At 48.6% G+C, this 20,635-nt stretch overlaps 3 protein-coding genes and 1 pseudogene across 3 annotated transcripts; 2 read left to right on the forward strand and 2 right to left on the reverse strand.

Moving 5' to 3' along the window:
- The first annotated feature begins 362 nt into the window (after positions 1-362).
- On the forward strand, positions 363-4,612 carry LOC130537807 (transmembrane protein 47-like). The gene is made up of 3 exons (XM_057054849.1): positions 363-702; positions 2,350-2,490; positions 3,745-4,612. The coding sequence occupies exons 1-3, from the start codon at positions 480-482 to the stop codon at positions 3,924-3,926; spliced, it is 546 nt and encodes a 181-aa protein (XP_056910829.1). The 5' UTR covers positions 363-479; the 3' UTR covers positions 3,927-4,612.
- Positions 4,613-6,801: 2,189 nt separating this feature from the next.
- LOC130537740 (uncharacterized) lies at positions 6,802-8,349 on the reverse strand (annotated as a pseudogene).
- LOC130537806 (uncharacterized) lies at positions 8,335-10,353 on the forward strand. The gene is made up of 2 exons (XM_057054848.1): positions 8,335-8,472; positions 8,552-10,353. Exons 1-2 carry the CDS (start codon positions 8,403-8,405, stop codon positions 10,336-10,338), a joined length of 1,857 nt encoding a protein of 618 aa, XP_056910828.1. The 5' UTR covers positions 8,335-8,402; the 3' UTR covers positions 10,339-10,353.
- Positions 10,354-11,166: 813 nt separating this feature from the next.
- il13ra2 (interleukin 13 receptor, alpha 2) lies at positions 11,167-18,696 on the reverse strand. Its single transcript, XM_057055012.1, has 10 exons — positions 18,517-18,696; positions 18,181-18,285; positions 17,775-17,929; positions 17,487-17,643; positions 17,274-17,394; positions 16,900-17,084; positions 16,659-16,810; positions 16,294-16,441; positions 11,587-11,701; positions 11,167-11,512 (listed from the first exon to the last, which is right to left on the reverse strand). Exons 1-10 carry the CDS (start codon positions 18,620-18,622, stop codon positions 11,473-11,475), a joined length of 1,284 nt encoding a protein of 427 aa, XP_056910992.1. The 5' UTR covers positions 18,623-18,696; the 3' UTR covers positions 11,167-11,472.
- Between the last annotated feature and the right edge of the window lie 1,939 nt (positions 18,697-20,635).

The raw sequence follows: 20,635 nt of genomic DNA on the forward strand, positions 1-20,635 counted from the left end.
GGGACCTGGGGTGCTATTGCATTATTCATTTAAAACCCAGTGTTGTTTGTTTTGCCCCTCATACAGTGTAAAAACCTGTATTATAAACTGGGAAAACACTGCTATAAACGTATTCTTGCGTGAGTTTAAGCTCTGAATTCTTATGGACTATTAGAGGAAGTTGCAAGCAGTCCAGGCAAAAATATAAAGATAAAAAATATAAAAATGTATAGGATATGGGCGACTGGAGTGTCTGAAAGTATTTTTCTCGTTTAAAAAGTACTTTAAAGTGGATGAAATTTGAAACACAATCGCGTGGAGCAGAACGTAAACAGAAACTTATTTTGAAAGTCCGCAGTAACCGGAAGTGGAGCGCTTCTCTTTCCCAGCTGAGACGCGCTCAGTTGGGCGCTGCAGGCTGTGGTGGGTGCAGGCTGAGGACGGACGGACTGACCTCCAGCGAGCTGACTGAACCGACCCGCGGCTCCGTTTCCCCCGGCATGAAGATGTCCGTGAACGAGGTGTATGTGTTCCGGCCCTTCAAGCTCATCGCCCTGCTGTGCGTCTTCCTGGCGCTGTGTCTGGACGTGGTGGCCCTGCTGAGTCCAGCCTGGGTCACTGCCGACCACTTCTCCCTGTCTCTGTGGGAGTCCTGCTCCCAGTCCGAGGCTCGGACCCCGGCCGAGGACGCCGAGTGGAGCTGCTTCTCCACCCTCACCGCAGGTACAACTTCCCTCTCTTTACATCTTCGGCTTTTAGCTGTTTCAAACTTTGCTTTGTGGACCGGATTCCATAAACCTGTTGGCATGAATGATGTCACGCACCGATAATTATGCCATTTCCCAACTCTGTAACTTGTGCTGGTGGTTTTACAGAACCATGTCATCAGTAGCCATTTAGACAACAACAACAACAACAACAAAAGTTCCTGCTGTGTTCTGCCTGTTCGGTTTAACTGTACATACCACAGCACTGATGTCACTGACAACTGAGGTTAAACTGATCAGGTAATCAATGCAAACCACGTGGGGCTGCATCAGTTTTGCTGTAATGTCCGAGTCAGCAATATTTACAAGCTGTGATCACCAGACAATAGGTGATATATTGATATTGGCCCGTCATCAATCACAGCACAAAGGGACAAAGAAGTGAATTCACTCCCACCAGCAGAAGGAGCATCCTCCCCATCATCATCCTCACCAGGTCTCCTTCCTTTTGTCTCCGACACCCCCCCCCCCCACCCAACACCACATCTGTGCCAGATGTTTGTTATTACTGCCAAGCTTCCTTTATTAAACGTCATGTGTGTTAGAATTTAGCGCTGCGGTGCTGCAGTTTGACCGCCGCTGCAACACAAACATGCAGCAGCTTTTGGTGGGGGTGGGGGTGGGGGGGAAAGGGGGTGTTGTTGTTGTCAGGGGTGGCTGACGACTCTCTGATATGATGGAATGTGTCGGGGTGAATGGGAGGCGGGCTTTTCACCAACAGGGTCTGCAGAGCTCGTTAAAGCGGAGGGGAAGGGGGCGGGGATAAAGGGCCAGCAAACCGACACGCCGCGTCCCCGTCCCCAACTTTGGACATTTAAGCCATTTCAGAGAAGAATGCATTGGTGGTGGAAGTGGGGGGGGAGTATAACCTCAGCTGCACGAGGGCGGCTCCACAGGGACACACCCAGTGACGGTTGCTAGCAGAGCGCCGCGGCTACGATGAATGCAAATAAGTTGTGCAGTATTTATTTATTTGTTTGTTTTTCCATGAGCACAGCGGAACAACAGAGGGACCAAAAAAAGCAGGAACTTTGCAGGGAAGCTCCAAACGTTCCACTTTAACAACTCGGTCCTTTTTTAAGCCCCCCCCCCCCAGCCAAGCGTGCTCCGACACATCTCAGAAGGTTGGAGTTTTCCACCGCGAGTGGCTGCGGATTATTTGGCAGAAATAGAACATGAAATTGCGCCGGGCCGACGTGGAAAAGACGGCAAGCCACAAACATGATCCGCCAAAACACGCTGACGTACACGTGATGACTAAGACTGGTGACTGAAGACAACCAGAACCCCCCCCCAGTTACTGTTAAAACCAGAACCGCTTCGTTCTGTGAGCCACCACTGATTCCTGATTAGCATCTGGGTGGGGGGGGTCCAAGAGCTCAGCCCTGTGGTCTCCCACTCACTGTTTCAATGTCCTCAACAGCCCAACGAGTGTCACCCGCACAGCCAGCATGTCCGGCTGCACAGAACCAGGATCGGATCCAGAATCGGCTCCGCTCCCTTCTCTCTTTGTGATTAGCTGTAATTCTGTGTTGGTCAGCGCTGTGCTGTGAATCCAGCCTTTGTTGGGACGCTCTAACCTGCCTGTGTTTTGCCCCTGCAGACTGGCAGATTGCCACCCTGGTGCTGCTGGTGTCCGGCGCCGCGGCGACCCTGGTGGCCTTCTTGGTGGCTGTGATCTCGCTCTGCCGGGGGACCCAGAAGCAGCACTACCGCACCGTGGCCGTGTTGCTGTTCACCGCAGGTGCGGCTCTTAACTTCCTCTTTGCTAAAGCGAGCACACGTGTTCACCCCAACACCCCCGTCGTCACCCCGTGGTCGGTTTGGCTCCTGTGAGAGCTAAGAAGGGGGGGGTTGAGCTCATGTTTTCCGTGGTTCTGGTTCTCGGGGAATTCATAGGCCCAGAAAAAGCAGCCGGAGGGTTTGCAAACGCTTCCGACAAGTTGAATCCACGGCTCCCCCCTCGTTCTGTCCTGTCTCCCTCAGGATAGTGTTGTAACTCGCAGCGTTTTGCTGACTTTACTTCAGCGCAGCCATAAAGCAGCAACCACTCACAGCTGCTTCACTCCAGCTCCAGGTCTGCCGGTTTCCAAAATAAAATTGGATTATATAAGAAGCAGACATTCTGCCCTTCACCGCAAATAAAACCCCTCCTCCCGAGGGCAGAATCTGTGCGTCTGGGAATGTCCAAACAGGACGGTTTAGCTTAGCTTAGCATTAAGGCTGTTTTCAAGGGTAAATCAATGTTCATAAAAACTTTCTTTCAGTAAATGCTTCTCAGTAATAACAGGCAGCCATTGTTGAGTGGGGAGGAAATAATATAGAATTCAGCCAAATGAGTTCGGATAAATGTTAACTTTAACCCTGAATGGAGACATATGAGGGTTTTTTCAGTCTTTGACATCAGTCACAAAGGAGCAGTGTGTGTCGTGGCCCGAATGTTGGTGCCTCAGACTGTCGGCCACTTACAGGAAAGTGTGGGAATGCGGTGTTATCCTTTCCTGTGAGTAATTGCTTAAAAGCCTCGCAGGAATAAGGTCTGACAACAGGCGCCCAGTCCCCCCCCAGAGCAGCAGCAGAGGGTTTGGCCTCCTCAATGGCCCTTGGCACAACCAAGAATGTGTGGGATTTATTTTCTGTCCGGAAATATGACCTCAGCGGGCTGCGAGCTCGGTATAGGCTCCATCCGCACCGCCGCATTCTTGGGCCGAAGCCGTACTTCCCTCACGCCTCCTAGGAAGGAAAGGTGGGGCCGTATTTACGCACAGCGGCTACCTTAAGAGTCACCTAGCGGGCTGAAAGAGGAACCAGAGCGGAGCAGAACCAGAAGGCCCGCATGGCTCACGTCCAGAACATTTAACTGCTGGTCCCCCGGCGATATTAAAGGAAAAAACCTGACTATGATGGAGGCTTTTCAGACCGTGGCGGTTAAAAGAATAATGGCAGTTGTTTCCTCGCCGTGCCAGTCACCTTTTATCCCTGTCCCGTCTCATTCCAGTGGTTCTGCAGGCCTGCGCTCTGGTCCTCTTCCCCATCAAGTTCATCGATGGAACGGTGCTCCAGACCTACCACGAGTTTAACTGGGGCTACGGGCTCGGCTGGGGAGCCACCATCTTCATGCTGGGCGGAGGCATCCTCTTCTGCCTGCGCACGGACATATACGAGGACGCCATGTACTGAGCTCTCTCCCAACAGCACGCCCACTGGACACACACACGCACACACACACACACACACACACACACACACCACACACACACACACACACACACAGTGTGAGAAACACAGGGCGTGATGCTGTTCTTTTACTCAGAGCACAAACTTGATCCCTCTTCCTCTTTGCCATGTAGCTCTCTGATATTTTTAGTCAGGTTAGTCTAATCTGGGCCAGCTTTTGGACGACCCCCCCTCCACACACACACACACACACACACATCTTCCTCCTCCTCTTCCTCCAGTGCAGAGCAACCTTCTGGCTGGGCCCGAGCCACCAATGCTGAATGTTTCCACTGCACGTCGACCTGAGGCGTCGAAAAGACCTGAATTTTTAATGCCTGAACATTAAAAGGGATTGTTTTTTCTTCTTTTTTTTATATAAAAAATCTTTTTGTAGTAGTACAAGGACGAGATTATTTTACATGTATTTATGGCTTCTTTTAACTTTATAGCAGAGAGAAGTGAACTGACGCACATCTAGCGACGCTTTTGATAGTGTAATTAGACAGCTTGGATATAAACGAAAGCTCTCAAAATGTTTATAGTTTCTTTGGTATCGCATATTAGTTTCTCTCCAAATGTAAATGTAAATGTGTACAGAGTATTTATACATGAAGGAAGATGCAGAATAAACGGTTGTGGTATCAGGGGCCGTGTTGCCGTGGGTGACTGTTGCTCCCGGCGCTGCTGTGTGTCGTTCTGCAGCTAATCCGTCGCTCGGTGGTTCACACAAAAATGCCAAACATTTTTATTGCCCGCCGCCGTTTAAAGAGACAGACGGACGGACAGCGTGGAGCCAAGAGGAGTCCGGAGACGAGGCCTGCACGCAAACGCCAGATTGCAGCTTCCGTTATTTTCACAGCATTTCTACTATGTTTTTTTTTGTGTGGGACAAACCTGAGAGAGGAAACATCCAGCGGCAGCACGTTCTGGAGGCGTGTTCACGACATTTAGAGTGAGACAGAAGCTGCCCCCCCCCTCCCCCCAGAGCAGCCTGGTGTGAAGTTCACACGTTACCTTTAACGACTCTGAAATATCTTTAAATAAGCAGCTGTGACGGCGTGAACGCACACACCCCCCCAGCTGTGGACACCCCTGTAGCCTCTGACATTTGGGGAGGCCAGAGGGGCCAAATTGAACCCCTCTGTGTTCGATGAGCGGCTCATAATAGCGTTGACCTCTGGGGAATCTTTCAAATGTGACTACTGTTTAAAAGGTGGCTGTGTGGCCGAGAGGTCGCTCATGGCTGCTTATTGTCACGTGTCTGGTTACAGTTTTGCATCCAAAAATACAATAAATAATCACTCCATGAAGAGCAGTTCACACGTTCCTGATGCTGACTGTGAATGTGCTGGGAAAAAGGAATTTTGGGCAAATTTTCCTGACTTGTTTTCACATTTATTTTGACACATTCTGCAATGGTAAATAAAAAGAACCTTTATTTTCCTAAAGAACCTCAAAAGTTACGCTAAGAAACCATCCACTGCAAATCGAGTGCCTTTATTATGGTGTTAGAGAATCAATACTGAAGCAAAAAATGACGTTTTAAGGCTTCTAACATGCTGGAGTTTTCTTTAAAGGGTTTTTTGAGTTATTCTGATGACATTTCTATCCTGAATGGGTCATTTAGACTCTTTTTCTTTCACATTTGAGCAGTTTTACAACTTTACAAAGTTTACTGTAACTGCAGGAGGAGGAGAGAGGTTTAGCAGCTGCTTGCACTTTCATCATCGTTGCAAACCTGCACAGTTAACAGCACTTGCCCTGGAGCCGCCGGTCGCATCTGAAGAGAGTCGTCTTTGGCTTGAAGGTGAGAGGGCCTTTGGATGAGCAGTCTGTCCCCTGGGTGCAGTAACCAGCCAGGCCCTGCACTCGTTCATTCTGCAGGGACAGATTCCAGTTACTGAGCCTGGGAGACAGAGACAAAATGGGCCCTGCCGCCTTCCCACCAGAGGATTGTCAGCGTTTGGGTGGAAATCCCATAAAACCAAGAAGCAAACCTGAAGCCGTCCAGCGTCCCCTCAGCACAGGTGTTCATCTCCAGACGGATCGGACGGGTAAATGTGCTGAAGAGTCCCACCTGGGCTACACATTACCCTCCAGCCAGTCCACTATCAAGCTTGGCTCCGCCAAAATTACACATTAACCTACAGAAAGTTACCATTTCACCCTCACTGCTGCGTTGCCCTGCGCTCTGTTTAGCCTGAAGATATCAAATCTCAGTGTAATAGTTTATCTTGTCATGCAGACAGCATGGTGTCTAATTCACCAATGGAGAACGAGGGTGGTGTATTGTTATGTAACAAGTGTTCCTTTTTCTCCCTAACAAGCTAAAGGCAAAGAAACAAAGGACAGAAGTGCCCGTGTAGACACGTAGACGCAGTGTGGGAAGCGGTCAGCTGCCGACCTGACCTTGTGGGTGTCAATGAATGTTGGATCAAACAGTCAAAACCAGCTGCCTGTTTCCTTTCCCAACGCAACAGCGAATACATTGACAAGCTTTTGTCATTTCGCTCATCCTAAAAGAATTATAAGCATCGTATTGGGCTGAAATGTCCTTTTTTTTTGGTAATCGATTCCATTGCTATGCGTCTTTTGAACACTAGATGGCAACAACGGCTGCAAACCTGCATAAAAAAGGAGAATCGCGATTAAACACGCCTGTGGTGGAGTTGCACGAGTATTAAGCACTAATAGTAGTTATTTGTGGGTTTTAATGTTAGGAAACTGTTGTATTTAAGTATTAGGCTGAATGCCAAATTTGTATGCACATAATATCTGTTTATAGGTGTCATCTTAATACTTTAGGATATATTATTAGAAATATATGGTTAATATTGTCTGTGTAAATTCTCAGTCATCCAGGTCATTGTATCCAAGGTAGTTTTCTCTGTCAACTGGACTGGGTTTCTTCTCTTGAAGACGTTTCGCCTTCTATCCAGAAGGCTTCTTCAGTTCTGAAATCGCTGGGGAGAGAGCTTGAAAATATATAGCCCCTGTGGACCATTTGCATGCTAATGATCCGGGTGGTCACCTGAGAGTCGTTAGCAGGGTCGTTGGTCGGGTCGTTCACCTAGTTTCTGTTGGGGTGTCTCCCCTTTGTCTGCTGGGTCACATGGTGATGAGTCACTGGGTCTCCTGGAATGGTGTGAATGTTTGTTTTGCTGTTGGAAGGAGTGGAGGACTGCATTGTATGTGGGTGATAGGAAGTGCCTCAGGCCACCACCTCTGTTCAAGGATGGTTTCTCCAATTTAACATGGATAGCTTCCTTAACCCCCCTTTCAAACCAGCGGTCTTCTCTGGCCAGTATCCTTACTTGGCTGTCCTCGAAGGAGTGCCCACTCTCCTTTAAGTGTAAGTGGACTGCTGAATCCTGACCCGAAGAGGTGGCACGTCTGTGTTGTGCCATTCTTCTGTGGAGAGGTTGTTTGGTTTCCCCAATGTACAGTTCCTTGCATTCCTCCTGGCACTGTACAGCATAAACAACATTACTTTGTTTGGGTCTTGGTGTCTTGTCCTTTGGGTGTACTAACCTCTGTCTGAGAGTGTTGCTGGGTTTGAAATGAACCGGTATGTCGTGTTTCCTCCTAAGATCCTCCTAAACTTCTCCGAGACTCCAGACAGGTAGGGGATGGAAACGCTGCGGCGTTTGTTTCTCTCCTCCTCTCCTTTGCTGAGGTCTCGCTTTCTTGAGGTCCTGGTGAAGGCCCAGTCTGGGTAGCCACATGTTTTGAGAGCTGTCTTAATGTGGTCCTGTTCCTTCTTTCTGCCTTGGGATGTGGTGGGTATTTCTCTGGCCCGGTGTTGGAGAGTTCTGATCACTCCCAACTTGTGTTCCAGTGGGTGGTGAGAGTCAAACTGGAGGTACTGGTCAGTATGTGTAGGTTTTCTGTAGACTTCGATGGTGAGATTTCTGTCCTCAGTGATCTTGACCGCGCAGTCCAGAAAGGCCAGACTGTTTCCTTTTACATCTTCCCGGGTGAATTTTACATGTTCGTCTGTTTCGTTGAGGTGATCGGAGAAAGCTTCCAATTCTTGTGTTTGAATTTTGACCCAGGTGTCATCAACATACCTGAACCAGTGGCTTGGCGCAGTTCCTGTGAAGGATGTCAGGGCCTGGGATTCCACCTTCTCCATGTATAGATTGGCAACTATAGGGGATACTGGTGAGCCCATGGCACAGCCATGTTTCTGCCTGTAGAAGCCTTCTCTGTACTGGAAATAGGTGGTGTTCAAACACAGGTCCAGCATGGTGCAGATTTGGGCCGGTGTTAAGGTTGTTCTTTCTGTAAGGTTCTTGTCCAATAGAAGGTGCTTGTGGATGGTGTCTATGGCGCTGGCGGTGGGGATGCACGTGAAGAGTGACGGTTGGTGCGAGAGCTTGAGAAAACAGCCAAGAAGTTAGCGGACTTTAAGAACCACCTCCGCTACAACCTCAGATGTCGACAGCAGAAGATGACTCCCACCTGTCTACGCATCAGATCAACAGTAAAAGGACACAGAGCCCAGGTAATTCTTCACATGACGGAAAAACGCTTACTCAATGAAAGGATCAGACAAATCCACTTTACCATAAACACCCTGGAAGCTAAGTTAGACGAAAGAAGGGAGGAACTACACCTACTGCTCCCCTCTGAAGTAATGGAAGAAATAGCCAAACTCGTTTCCAGGACTCAGTACACCCAACACACCAGGACCAAGGAACGTCAGATCCGAAAATTCACCACCCTACTGGCAAAACACAACCCCAGCGGAACCAACCCCTTCTCCAACCATGACACATCCCTGTCTGACTCACAACGGGAGAAATGGGTAAAAAACCTATCAGACAGGGAGCTCACACAAACCGAGGAGGAAGTGCTGTCCAAAGGTTTGAATTTTTCAGTCACCCCTGAAGAGGTACCGACTGTCGAACTCATCACAGCCACTGAGACTGCCATCAGAAACAACAAACTCCCGGAAGCAGAAGCAGAACAGATCAGACTCAAGGTAACAGCCGCTCTCGCTAGTGCAAAACCTCCCACCTCCAATATCACAAATGAGGAAAGAAGAGCCATTGCATCCTTAGCCAAGGACAAGAACATCACCATCTTACCAGCTGACAAAGGTAGGTGCACAGTCGTACTTAATACCACTGACTATGACACCAAGATACTCAGTCTCCTGACAGATACCGCCACATATGAGAAACTCAAGCGGGACCCCACCAGCTCATACAAGAAGAAGGTGGTAGACTTACTACAGAAGCTGGAAAAGGATAAAGCCATTGACAGACCACAATACTACCGTCTATATCCAGGAGAAACCATCCCTTGCATTTATGGATTGCCCAAGATCCACAAACCAGGGACCCCTCTCAGACCCATAGTAAGCAGTATCAATTCTGTAACCTACAACATTTCCAAATACTTGGCCTCCATCTTGTCTCCCATGGTTGGCAAGACCCCACACCACATCAAAAACTCCCAAGACTTTGCTCAAAAAGTTGTTGGACTCACACTACTTCCAGAAGAGACTATGGTATCTTATGATGTCACGTCACTCTTCACGTGCATCCCCACCGCCAGCGCCATAGACACCATCCACAAGCCCCTTCTATTGGACAAGAACCTTACAGAAAGAACAACCTTAACACCGGCCCAAATCTGCACCATGCTGGACCTGTGTTTGAACACCACCTATTTCCAGTACAGAGAAGGCTTCTACAGGCAGAAACATGGCTGTGCCATGGGCTCACCAGTATCCCCTATAGTTGCCAATCTATACATGGAGAAGGTGGAATCCCAGGCCCTGACATCCTTCACAGGAACTGCGCCAAGCCACTGGTTCAGGTATGTTGATGACACCTGGGTCAAAATTCAAACACAAGAATTGGAAGCTTTCTCTGATCACCTCAACAAAACAGACGAACATGTAAAATTCACCCGGGAAGATGTAAAAGGAAACAGTCTGGCCTTTCTGGACTGCGCGGTCAAGATCACTGAGGACAGAAATCTCACCATCGAAGTCTACAGAAAACCTACACATACTGACCAGTACCTCCAGTTTGACTCTCACCACCCACTGGAACACAAGTTGGGAGTGATCAGAACTCTCCAACACCGGGCCAGAGAAATACCCACCACATCCCAAGGCAGAAAGAAGGAACAGGACCACATTAAGACAGCTCTCAAAACATGTGGCTACCCAGACTGGGCCTTCACCAGGACCTCAAGAAAGCGAGACCTCAGCAAAGGAGAGGAGGAGAGAAACAAACGCCGCAGCGTTTCCATCCCCTACCTGTCTGGAGTCTCGGAGAAGTTTAGGAGGATCTTAGGAGGAAACACGACATACCGGTTCATTTCAAACCCAGCAACACTCTCAGACAGAGGTTAGTACACCCAAAGGACAAGACACCGAGACCCAAACAAAGTAATGTTGTTTATGCTGTACAGTGCCAGGAGGAATGCAAGGAACTGTACATTGGGGAAACCAAACAACCTCTCCACAGAAGAATGGCACAACACAGACGTGCCACCTCTTCGGGTCAGGATTCAGCAGTCCACTTACACTTAAAGGAGAGTGGGCACTCCTTCGAGGACAGCCAAGTAAGGATACTGGCCAGAGAAGACCGCTGGTTTGAAAGGGGGGTTAAGGAAGCTATCCATGTTAAATTGGAGAAACCATCCTTGAACAGAGGTGGTGGCCTGAGGCACTTCCTATCACCCACATACAATGCAGTCCTCCACTCCTTCCAACAGCAAAACAAACATTCACACCATTCCAGGAGACCCAGTGACTCATCACCATGTGACCCAGCAGACAAAGGGGAGACACCCCAACAGAAACTAGGTGAACGACCCGACCAACGACCCTGCTAACGACTCTCAGGTGACCACCCGGATCATTAGCATGCAAATGGTCCACAGGGGCTATATATTTTCAAGCTCTCTCCCCAGCGATTTCAGAACTGAAGAAGCCTTCTGGATAGAAGGCGAAACGTCTTCAAGAGAAGAAACCCAGTCCAGTTGACAGAGAAAACTACCTTGGATGGTTAATATTATGCCCTTCAAAGTGTTGTAGACTGCAGAATTTTGTGAAAATTACTGCTAAATCTTTATTCAATTTGATGATGTGAGCAGATCATTTGTGGAAAAATAAAAGTAGACACCTTTTGAACATTTTATTGAGTGAAAATATTTCTTTCAGGGTAAATCATATTCTTGATGACAACCGAGGTCATGCTCTCAGTTGGGTGGAGATCTGGTGATCGTGTGTTAGGTTGTAAATAATACAGTACACACTTTATGTCTTACATCCAATAATTGTCAAAACCAACAAGGGCAGTAAAAAGGAGCCGCTGATGTGACATGAAATACCTTCTGTATTAAAGTATAAATCATTTGTCACATGAGCTCAAAAGTTGCGGTGAAGGATAAAATTTGGATGCAATAAAAGGATGAGTCAAATGGCAAAATAATACTCTGCTGACAAGTGTGGGGGAAATTAATCAAGTGGGGGGACGACATTTTAGCCAAAGGCTGTGGAAGGTTTCGAGGCGCTCTTCCTCCTAACAAAAGAAATATGGAGAGTCATTAATTTGTCCTTTTTAATTGCGTGGGATGAAAGTTTTGATTGACTCACACTTTAAACGCAGCTGAGGTCACACATAGAAACAGCACCAGTGAGGCAATGACAGCAGCAGCATAAAAATAAACAGATATGTCCAGATGTGCTCCAGGTATCGAGTCTGTCTTCTCTAAAAGAAATACAAACAGAAAATGAATGTACGTGTGCAACACGGTGCCTTCAATGTGTGTGCGTGGACCCAATGTTGACCAGTTAGTAGTAACAGTTTATTTAAAGACTCAAACAAGCATAATAGGTCACATTTCTTTAAAACTGCATCTGTACACATTTTCTGGGCCAAACGTAACTTTCTTCACCCTTTTCTGGAAGCCATTAAGACAGATAACCAACAGAGTCACTGATGAGTCAGCTGGGAGTCAGAGATGGGAGTCAGAGAGGGGAGTCAGAGAGGGGAGTCAGAGAGGGGAGTCAGAGATGGGAGTCAGAGAGGGGAATCAGAGAGGGGAGTCATAGATGGGAGTCAGAGATGGGAGTCAGAGATGGGAGTCAGAGAGGGGAGTCAGAGAGGGGAGTCAGAGATGGGAGTCAGAGAGGGGAGTCAGAGATGGGAGTCAGAGATGGGAGTCAGAGATGGGAGTCAGAGAGGGGAGTAAGAGAGGGGAGTCAGAGATGGGAGTCAGAGAGGGGAGTCAGAGAGGTGAGACAGAGATGGGAGTCAGAGAGGGGGAGTCAGAGATGGGAGTCAGAGATGGGAGTAAGAGAGGGGAATAAGAGAGGGGAGTAAGAGAGGGGAGTCAGAGAGGGGAGTAAGAGAGGGGAGTCAGAGAGAGGGGAGTCAGAAAGGGGAGTCAGAGATGGGAGTCAGAGATGGGAGTCAGAGAGGGGAGACAGAGATGGGAGTCAGAGAGGGGAGTAAGAGATGGGAGTCAGAGAGGGGAATAAGAGAGGGGAGTCAGAGAGGGGAGTCAGAGATGGGAGTCAGAGAGGGGAGTCAGAGATGGGAGTCAGAGATGGGAGTCAGAGAGGGGAGTCAGAGATGGGAGTCAGAGAGGGGAGTCAGAGATGGGAGTAAGAGAGGTGAGACAGAGATGGGAGTCAGAGAGGTGAGACAGAGATGGGAGTAAGAGAGGGGAATAAGAGAGGGGAGTAAGAGAGGGGAATAAGAGAGGGGAGTCAGAGAGGGGAGTCAGAGATGGGAGTCAGAGATGGGAATAAGAGAGGGGAATAAGCGAGGGGAGTCAGAGATGGGAGTCAGAGAGGGGAGTCAGAGAGGGGAGTCAGAGATGGGAGTCAGAGATGGGAGTCAGAGATGGGAGTCAGAGAGGGGAGTCAGAGATGGGAGTCAGAGAGGGGAGTCAGAGAGGGGAGTAAGAGAGGGGAGTCAGAGAGGGGAGTCAGAGAGGGGAGTCAGAAAGGGGAGTCAGAGATGGGAGTCAGAGATGGGAGTCAGAGAGGGGAGTCAGAGAGGGGAGTAAGAGAGGGGAGTCAGAGAGGGGAGTCAGAGAGGGGAGTCAGAAAGGGGAGTCAGAGATGGGAGTCAGAGAGGGGAGTCAGAGATGGGAGTCAGAGATGGGAGTAAGAGAGGGGAATAAGAGAGGGGAGTCAGAGAGGGGAGTCAGAGATGGGAGTCAGAGAGGGGAGTCCGAGATGGGAGTCAGAGATCGGAGTCAGAGAGGGGAGTCAGAGATGGGAGTCAGAGATGGGAGTCAGAGAGGGGAGTCAGAGATGGGAGTCAGAGAGGGGAGTCAGAGATGGGAGTAAGAGAGGGGAGTCAGAGATGGGAGTCAGAGAGGGGAGTAAGAGAGGGGAGTCAGAGAGAGATGGGAGTCAGAGATGGGAGTCAGAGAGGGGAATCAGAGAGAGGGGGAGTCAGAGATGGGAGTAAGAGAGGGGAGTCAGAGATGGGAGTAAGAGAGGGGAGTCAGAGATGGAGTCAGAGAGGGGAGTAAGAGAGGGGAGTCAGAGATGGGAGTCAGAGATGGGAGTCAGAGAGGGGAATCAGAGAGGGGAGTCAGAGATGGGAGTCAGAGATCGGAGTCAGAGATGGAGTCAGAGAGGGAGTCAGAGATGGGAGTAAGAGAGGGGAGTCAGAGAGGGGAGTCAGAGAGGGAGTCAGAGATGGGAGTAGAGAGAGGGGGAATAAGAGAGGGGAGTCAGAGAGGGGAGTCAGAGATGGGAGTCAGAGGGGGAGTCAGAGATGGGAGTCAGAGATGGGAGTCAGAGAGGGGAGTCAGAGAGGGGAGTCAGAGATGGGAGTAAGAGAGGGGAGTCAGAGAGGGGAGTCAGAGAGGGGAGTCAGAAAGGGGAGTCAGAGATGGGAGTCAGAGAGTGAGACAGAGATGGGAGTCAGAGAGGTGAGACAGAGATGGGAGTAAGAGAGGGGAATAAGAGAGGGGAGTAAGAGAGGGGAATAAGAGAGGGGAGTCAGAGAGGGGAGTCAGAGGGGGAGTCAGAGATGGGAATAAGAGAGGGGAGGAATAAGCGAGGGGAGTCAGAGATGGGAGTCAGAGAGGGGAGTCAGAGAGGGGAGTCAGAGAGAGGGGGAGTCAGAGATGGGAGTCAGAGAGGGGAGTCAGAAAGGGGAGTCAGAGAGGGGAGTCAGAGATGGGAGTCAGAGAGGGGAGTCAGAGAGGTGAGACAGAGATGGGAGTCAGAGAGGGGAGTCAGAGATGGGAGTCAGAGATGGGAGTAAGAGAGGGGAATAAGAGAGGGGAGTCAGAGAGGGTAGTCCGAGATGGGAGTCAGAGATCGGAGTCAGAGAGGGGAGTCAGAGATGGGAGTCAGAGAGGGGAGTCAGAGATGGGAGTCAGAGAGGGGAGTCAGAGATGGGAGTAAGAGAGGGGAATAAGAGAGGGGAGTCAGAGAGGGGAGTCAGAGATGGGAGTCAGAGAGGGGAGTCAGAGAGGGGAGTCAGAAAGGGGAGTCAGAGAGGGGAGTAGTAAGAGATGGGAGTCAGAGATGGGAGTCAGAGATGGGAGTCAGAGATGGGAGTCAGAGAGGGGAGTCAGAGATGGGAGTAAGAGAGGGGAGTCAGAGATGGGAGTCAGAGAGGGGAGTAAGAGATGGGAGTCAGAGATGGGAGTCAGAGATGGGGGAGTCAGAGAGGGGAATCAGAGAGGGGAGTCAGAGAGTCAGAGATGGGAGTAAGAGAGGGGAGTCAGAGAGATGGGAGTAAGAGAGGGGAGTCAGAGATGGGAGTCAGAGAGGGGAGTAAGAGAGGGGAGTCAGAGATGGGAGTCAGAGATGGGAGTCAGAGAGGGGAATAAGAGAGGGGAGTCAGAGATGGGAGTCAGAGATGGGAGTCAGAGATGGGAGTCAGAGAGGGGAGTCAGAGATGGGAGTAAGAGAGGGGAGTCAGAGATGGGAGTCAGAGATGGGAGGAGTAAGAGATGGGAGTAAGAGAGGGGAGTAAGAGAGGGGAGTCAGAGATGGTAGTCAGAGAGGGGAGTCAGAGGGGTAGTCAGAGAGAGGGGGAGTCAGAGATGGGAGTAAGAGAGGGGAGTAAGAGAGGGGAGTCAGAGATGGGAGTCAGAGATGGGAGTCAGAGAGGGGAGTCAGAGATGGGAGTAGAGAGGGGGAGTCAGAGATGGTAGTCAGAGAGGGGAGTCAGAGAGGGGAGTCAGAGATGGGAGTCAGAGATGGGAGTAAGAGAGGGGAATAAGAGAGGGGAGTAAGAGAGGGAAACACCACACATGAATGTCCAAATCAAGCATACGATGGGGGAGGACAGTGGTTATTACATTCAAAAGATTTGCTTTTATTGTTAATGAAAATGAACTTACTTCACATGATGCTAATTGGGGTAATACATAAAATATACAACATTTTTCAAAAAATGGTAACGCAAATAGGAACTTTAAAAAAAACCTTTATTTATAGGTATCCTGTCCAGTACCTTGGTAAACAGTGTCAAAAGTGTCATGAATAACATTGTTCATGAGGAAAGAAAAATGATGGGTAACAGAAATTCACACCAAAATAATCTATGTAATGTTGTGCATGACAGCCCATCACTTAGTCAGTGTGCGTGTGTGTGTGTGTGTGTGTGTGTGTGTGTGTGTGTGTGTGAACAGGTGACCAGGATGATTATGAGGTCAGGGGGCTCAAACGAGCACCAGTGGGACGTCAGTGAAGACCCACAGGAATAGACAGGAGCGCACAGGCAGGGCCAGTAGAGACGTGAGAGCTAACACTTCTGGTAGCTGGCACAGCTTAAAAAACATTCACTGTTGTCGCTCGCTGTAAAATCACACACTGTAAAACATCACGCCTCAAGTTTTTATCCCTTGATATATACAGGTATGTATATATAATGTGTCCCTGAGTTTGCATATGTATCTATATACAGTACTGTAATATATATGTATGCTGTGTGTGTGTGTGTGTGTGTGTGTGTATGTGTGTGTGTGTGTGTGCGTGCGTGTGTGTGCATATGTGAGTACTGAGTAGTGGCGCTAGGATGCTGTGGCCCCTCCCACACAGATCCGGAGGCCACAAGTGAAGCAGACAGACAGGACATCATAAGACCTTTATAGGACAGGACAGCCCTGCCACCCCCAGGACTACCAAGAGGCCGTCCACAGGATGGAACAGCACAAGCAGAGCCAGAAAACAGAACCCACCCCACCCCACCCCTTCCCCAAAACCAGTAGTGGACTCTAATGTACAGTTTTTGAGGTGAAAAGGTTCAGAACAGTTTTCCTCAGGCCTGTGGGTGCCGCTGGGTCACTCTGATGCCGTATTAAAGTGCTGCATCATTACCTGGGAGGCACGTTGGGCGACTCCAGTCACTCCATAAGCCTTTCTCAACACAGTAGTTTTGCAACTTGGAACGAACGCTGAAGCAGTTTTTCTCTTTCTGGTTGACGGAGGGGAGCGTGAGGTTCTTCTGTGTGGTTAAAGTCAGCTCCTGTCGGGGAGAACGTTTAATTATAATAAATAATAAAGAATTAGAGAGCTGGAAGTTATAGATACGATAGAAAGAAACAGAATGGGTGGTGAACTGCAACAGAAAACACCCATTACATGTGCTGAACAGGTAACCCCCCCCCCCTTCCTCCCCCAACAGGAGCTTTTTTATTGCAAATAACAGTACTCAATGACCAGAGGAGAGAGGACACTATTACCCTTGTGGTTTTTCCGTCAGGACCTTGAAGCTGCCGTTCCACCTCCCACTCCAGGCAGTGTTCAGGCGCCCCGCCAACAGGATGCTCCCAGGCTATTACCAGCGAGTCTGGACCCGCGCGGACATCGACCTTTTCTGTGGTCGGCGGCTTAACTAGAAAGACAATGACAAAAACAATAGCTAAGTGAGGAAAACTTCTTCGGAAAACCGGATCCCCATTTGATGTGGAACACAGTGCCTACTCTGGTTTTGGATTTGGAGAGAGATGAACTTGGCTTGCAAAGGCCCCTCGGGGGATGAGCCATTTACACAGATGTTGACGTCCGTAAAGAGAGGGAGTGATGTTCCTGTGAACTGGCAGCCACTCCTGAAGCCTCTTGAGATGATATATTTGGGACATTCCTGCGCCCGTTCCAGGTTCTTGTGCCTGATGAGAACACTCTTTAGCATGCAGAGTTACACAGACGGAGTTTTTCACTCCCACGTCCTTTTGCCGGCGACGTGCATTGTTGCATTTGTGGAATTTTGAACCACAACCCCGACAACCCGTCGACATCAAAGCCAGATATTTCAGTTGCGTTCAGGGTCACAAGGATTAAAACGTACCAGCACCTACCAGAAATACAGACGTTGCTGAGCGTTGTCAGGGGTCTTTGCTCCTCGTTGCCACGTGCATTCTATGGTCATCATGTTATAGTTCACGCAGACGAAGTCTTGGACCTCTGTGTTCGCAGCGCCTGAATTTGTTGGGGGGGGGGGGATTTCACAATAAAAGCCTTCAAATGATGGATTTTATCTCTCATTCTGGAGCTCTTTGGGATGTATGTACCTGTTCTGGGGGGTTTGTAGACCAGCTTGGTGTAGTTTTTGCTCGTGATCATTTTGCCGTTGGTGCAGGGTCCGCTCAGCAACGTGTACACTCTCACGCTCACGTTCTTCATCAGGTCAAACTGGACCCTGTGTGACGTTAACGGGGTCCTGACACCCTGTCAATCATTTACATAGAGGAAGTGTATCACAAAGTTATCACTCCAAATCTCTATCTAATTATCTTTGATAATTGTTCTGAGTATCTAATTCTTGTGTTTAAGTGTGTCGAGTTAAATCCCCCCCTTACACTCCATTTGCCGCTGTACGTGTCGAAATACTCCAGCTGATATTGTGTCAAGCACTGTGTCGCATTAGGCAGATTGGCTGGGGGGCTCCACACAATCTCCAGGTATCCCAGGAACCCGGGGTCCAGTATCGCGAGGTCTTTAGGAGGCTCCAATGCTGGGGAAAAGTGTTTTTGGTCATGTGTCCTGCCACCAGGCACCATCATCACATCCTAGTAATATAAAGCAGCAGCAAGGCTGAGCTGCAGAGACTTGGTCCCCATATGTGTCTGAGTTCTATAAGCGTTCTGGCAAGCAGCCGCCGCTCAGTTTGCATAACTGTAGTTCTGCCACCTTTCAGCAACGTGGCATTCAGAGAGAATTACTGGATCGCCGATGAATTACTGCTTTAAAAGAATCTGCACCAACCTGAGAATCTTTTGCTGGCTGCACCATAGCTCAGATTCACCGCGAGCAACAGCGTTGCTTGATAAATCACCCAGCTTTTATTCGCCATCAGTGGAAAACTGAGGACTACAACAAAGGAAAAGAAACAAAAAGTATTTACATACCTACCAAAAGTCTAACACAACCGCATCAGATTCCAATTCCATCAGTCATGTTGTGTGTTGGATTTTACATGATTAAAAAAATGATCACACTGAAACTTTTCCAACCACCATTAAAAAAGGAAAGAAATCTAATCTATTTTTGCAAACAAATCTAATATATATTTTGTTTGATTTGAAAATAAATTCTACTTACTGGAATCTGGCAAGAGTTTCCCCACTGACATGCTGAGACAGAGCTCTCCAGAATAACACAAAGTGGGAGGACTGAACCATTTATGCTGCTCATAACAGCGTTTCATTGTCAGAGGTTTTCCTTTTTGGGGGTGGGGGCTGGCAGCAACTCTTTTCACACATAATCAGACAAATTGTTTACATTCGTTGGCTGTGATGCACGACGGTTTGAAGAATTTGATGGAAACAGATAAATCAGCACAGGTTAGGGTTAATGTACAATTTAAAGACCACACTCTTCATCGTGAGTTTATGGTTGAGCGGAGGTGGGGCGGAGGTGCCTGACACCAGCAGCAGCTGATGGCTGCTGATTGATGGGCTGTTTACGCATAACTGATGACAGCCAGCATCTGTAGTCAGCAGGAATTGTCTTAGCTTGATCCTTATCTTGGAAAAACGCCTTCTCGCTGCGATGGTACTTGAAGAGCGTCAATAGATGTGATTTGTCTAAAAGAAAATTTCCTGCAGAACAAATAATAAATTAATATTCCCTCATGTGAATTGTTAGTGGAAGTGAATATTATTCATGTACCTATTGATAATTTGGGACTCAATATTATTTCATTAGTTTAATTAGCTGAATGGGTTATTTAACTGTTACTGGATCACATGTAAACAAAAAACCTCAAAGTCACTTAATCATTTTGAGTAGTTTTTCTAGTTTTTGACTGGAATGGATGTCTGTGTAAATTCTCAGTCATCCAGGTCATTGTATCCAAGGTAGTTTTCTCTGTCAACTGGACTGGGTTTCTTCTCTTGAAGACGTTTCGCCTTCTATCCAGAAGGCTTCTTCAGTTCTGAAATCGCTTGGGAGAGAGCTTGAAAATATATAGCCCCTGTGGACCATTTGCATGCTAATGATCCGGGTGGTCACCTGAGAGTCGTTAGCAGGGTCGTTGGTGGGTCGTTCACCTAGTTTCTGTTGGGGTGTCTCCCCTTTGTCTGCTGGGTCACATGGTGATGAGTCACTGCGTCTCCTGGAATGGTGTGAATGTTTGTTTTGCTGTTGATAGGAGTGGAGGACTGCATTGTATGTGGGTGATAGGAAGTGCCTCAGGCCACCACCTCTGTTCAAGGATGGTTTCTCCAATTAACATGGATAGCTTCCTTAACCCCCCTTTCAAACCAGCGGTCTTCTCTGGCCAGTATCCTTACTTGGCTGTCCTCGAAGGAGTGTCCACTCTCCTTTAAGTGTAAGTGGACTGCTGAATCCTGACCCGAAGAGGTGGCACGTCTGTGTTGTGCCATTCTTCTGTGGAGAGGTTGTTTGGTTTCCCCAATGTACAGTTCCTTGCATTCCTCCTGGCACTGTACAGCATAAACAACATTACTTTGTTTGGGTCTTGGTGTCTTGTCCTTTGGGTGTACTAACCTCTGTCTGAGAGTGTTGCTGGGTTTGAAATGAACCGGTATGTCGTGTTTCCTCCTAAGATCCTCCTAAACTTCTCCGAGACTCCAGACAGGTAGGGGATGGAAACGCTGCGGCGTTTGTTTCTCTCCTCCTCTCCTTTGCTGAGGTCTCGCTTTCTTGAGGTCCTGGTGAAGGCCCAGTCTGGGTAGCCACATGTTTTGAGAGCTGTCTTAATGTGGTCCTGTTCCTTCTTTCTGCCTTGGGATGTGGTGGGTATTTCTCTGGCCCGGTGTTGGAGAGTTCTGATCACTCCCAACTTGTGTTCCAGTGGGTGGTGAGAGTCAAACTGGAGGTACTGGTCAGTATGTGTAGGTTTTCTGTAGACTTCGATGGTGAGATTTCTGTCCTCAGTGATCTTGACCGCGCAGTCCAGAAAGGCCAGACTGTTTCCTTTTACATCTTCCCGGGTGAATTTTACATGTTCGTCTGTTTCATTGAGGTGATCGGAGAAAGCTTCCAATTCTTGTGTTTGAATTTTGACCCAGGTGTCATCAACTGGGCCTTCACCAGGACCTCAAGAAAGCGAGACCTCAGCGAAGGAGAGGAGGAGAGAAACAAACGTCGCAGCGTTTCCATCCCCTACCTGTCTGGAGTCTCGGAGAAGTTTAGGAGGATCCTCCAGAAACACGACATACCGGTTCATTTCAAACCCAGCAACACTCTCAGACAG

The sequence above is a fragment of the Takifugu flavidus genome, chromosome 14 (genome assembly GCF_003711565.1).
Source record: "Takifugu flavidus isolate HTHZ2018 chromosome 14, ASM371156v2, whole genome shotgun sequence".
Classification (NCBI taxonomy): Eukaryota; Metazoa; Chordata; class Actinopteri; order Tetraodontiformes; family Tetraodontidae; genus Takifugu; species Takifugu flavidus.

Bases quoted from the DNA above. Each gene is read 5' to 3' on its own strand.
- il13ra2 (XM_057055012.1), bottom strand. From the start codon at position 18,622: ATGAAACGCTGTTATGAGCAGCATAAATGGTTCAGTCCTCCCACTTTG. The intron at 17,395-17,486 runs GTACATACATCC...CAACAAATTCAG, and splicing joins CTACAAACCCCCCAGAACAG to GCGCTGCGAACACAGAGGTC. The intron at 11,513-11,586 runs GTGAGTCAATCA...TTCTTTTGTTAG, and splicing joins ACCTCAGCTGCGTTTAAAGT to GAGGAAGAGCGCCTCGAAAC.
- LOC130537806 (XM_057054848.1), top strand. From the start codon at position 8,403: ATGTCGACAGCAGAAGATGACTCCCACCTGTCTACGCATCAGATCAAC. The intron at 8,473-8,551 runs GTAATTCTTCAC...ACACCCTGGAAG, and splicing joins TAAAAGGACACAGAGCCCAG to CTAAGTTAGACGAAAGAAGG.
- LOC130537807 (XM_057054849.1), top strand. From the start codon at position 480: ATGAAGATGTCCGTGAACGAGGTGTATGTGTTCCGGCCCTTCAAGCTC. The intron at 703-2,349 runs GTACAACTTCCC...TTGCCCCTGCAG, and splicing joins CTTCTCCACCCTCACCGCAG to ACTGGCAGATTGCCACCCTG. The intron at 2,491-3,744 runs GTGCGGCTCTTA...GTCTCATTCCAG, and splicing joins CGTGTTGCTGTTCACCGCAG to TGGTTCTGCAGGCCTGCGCT.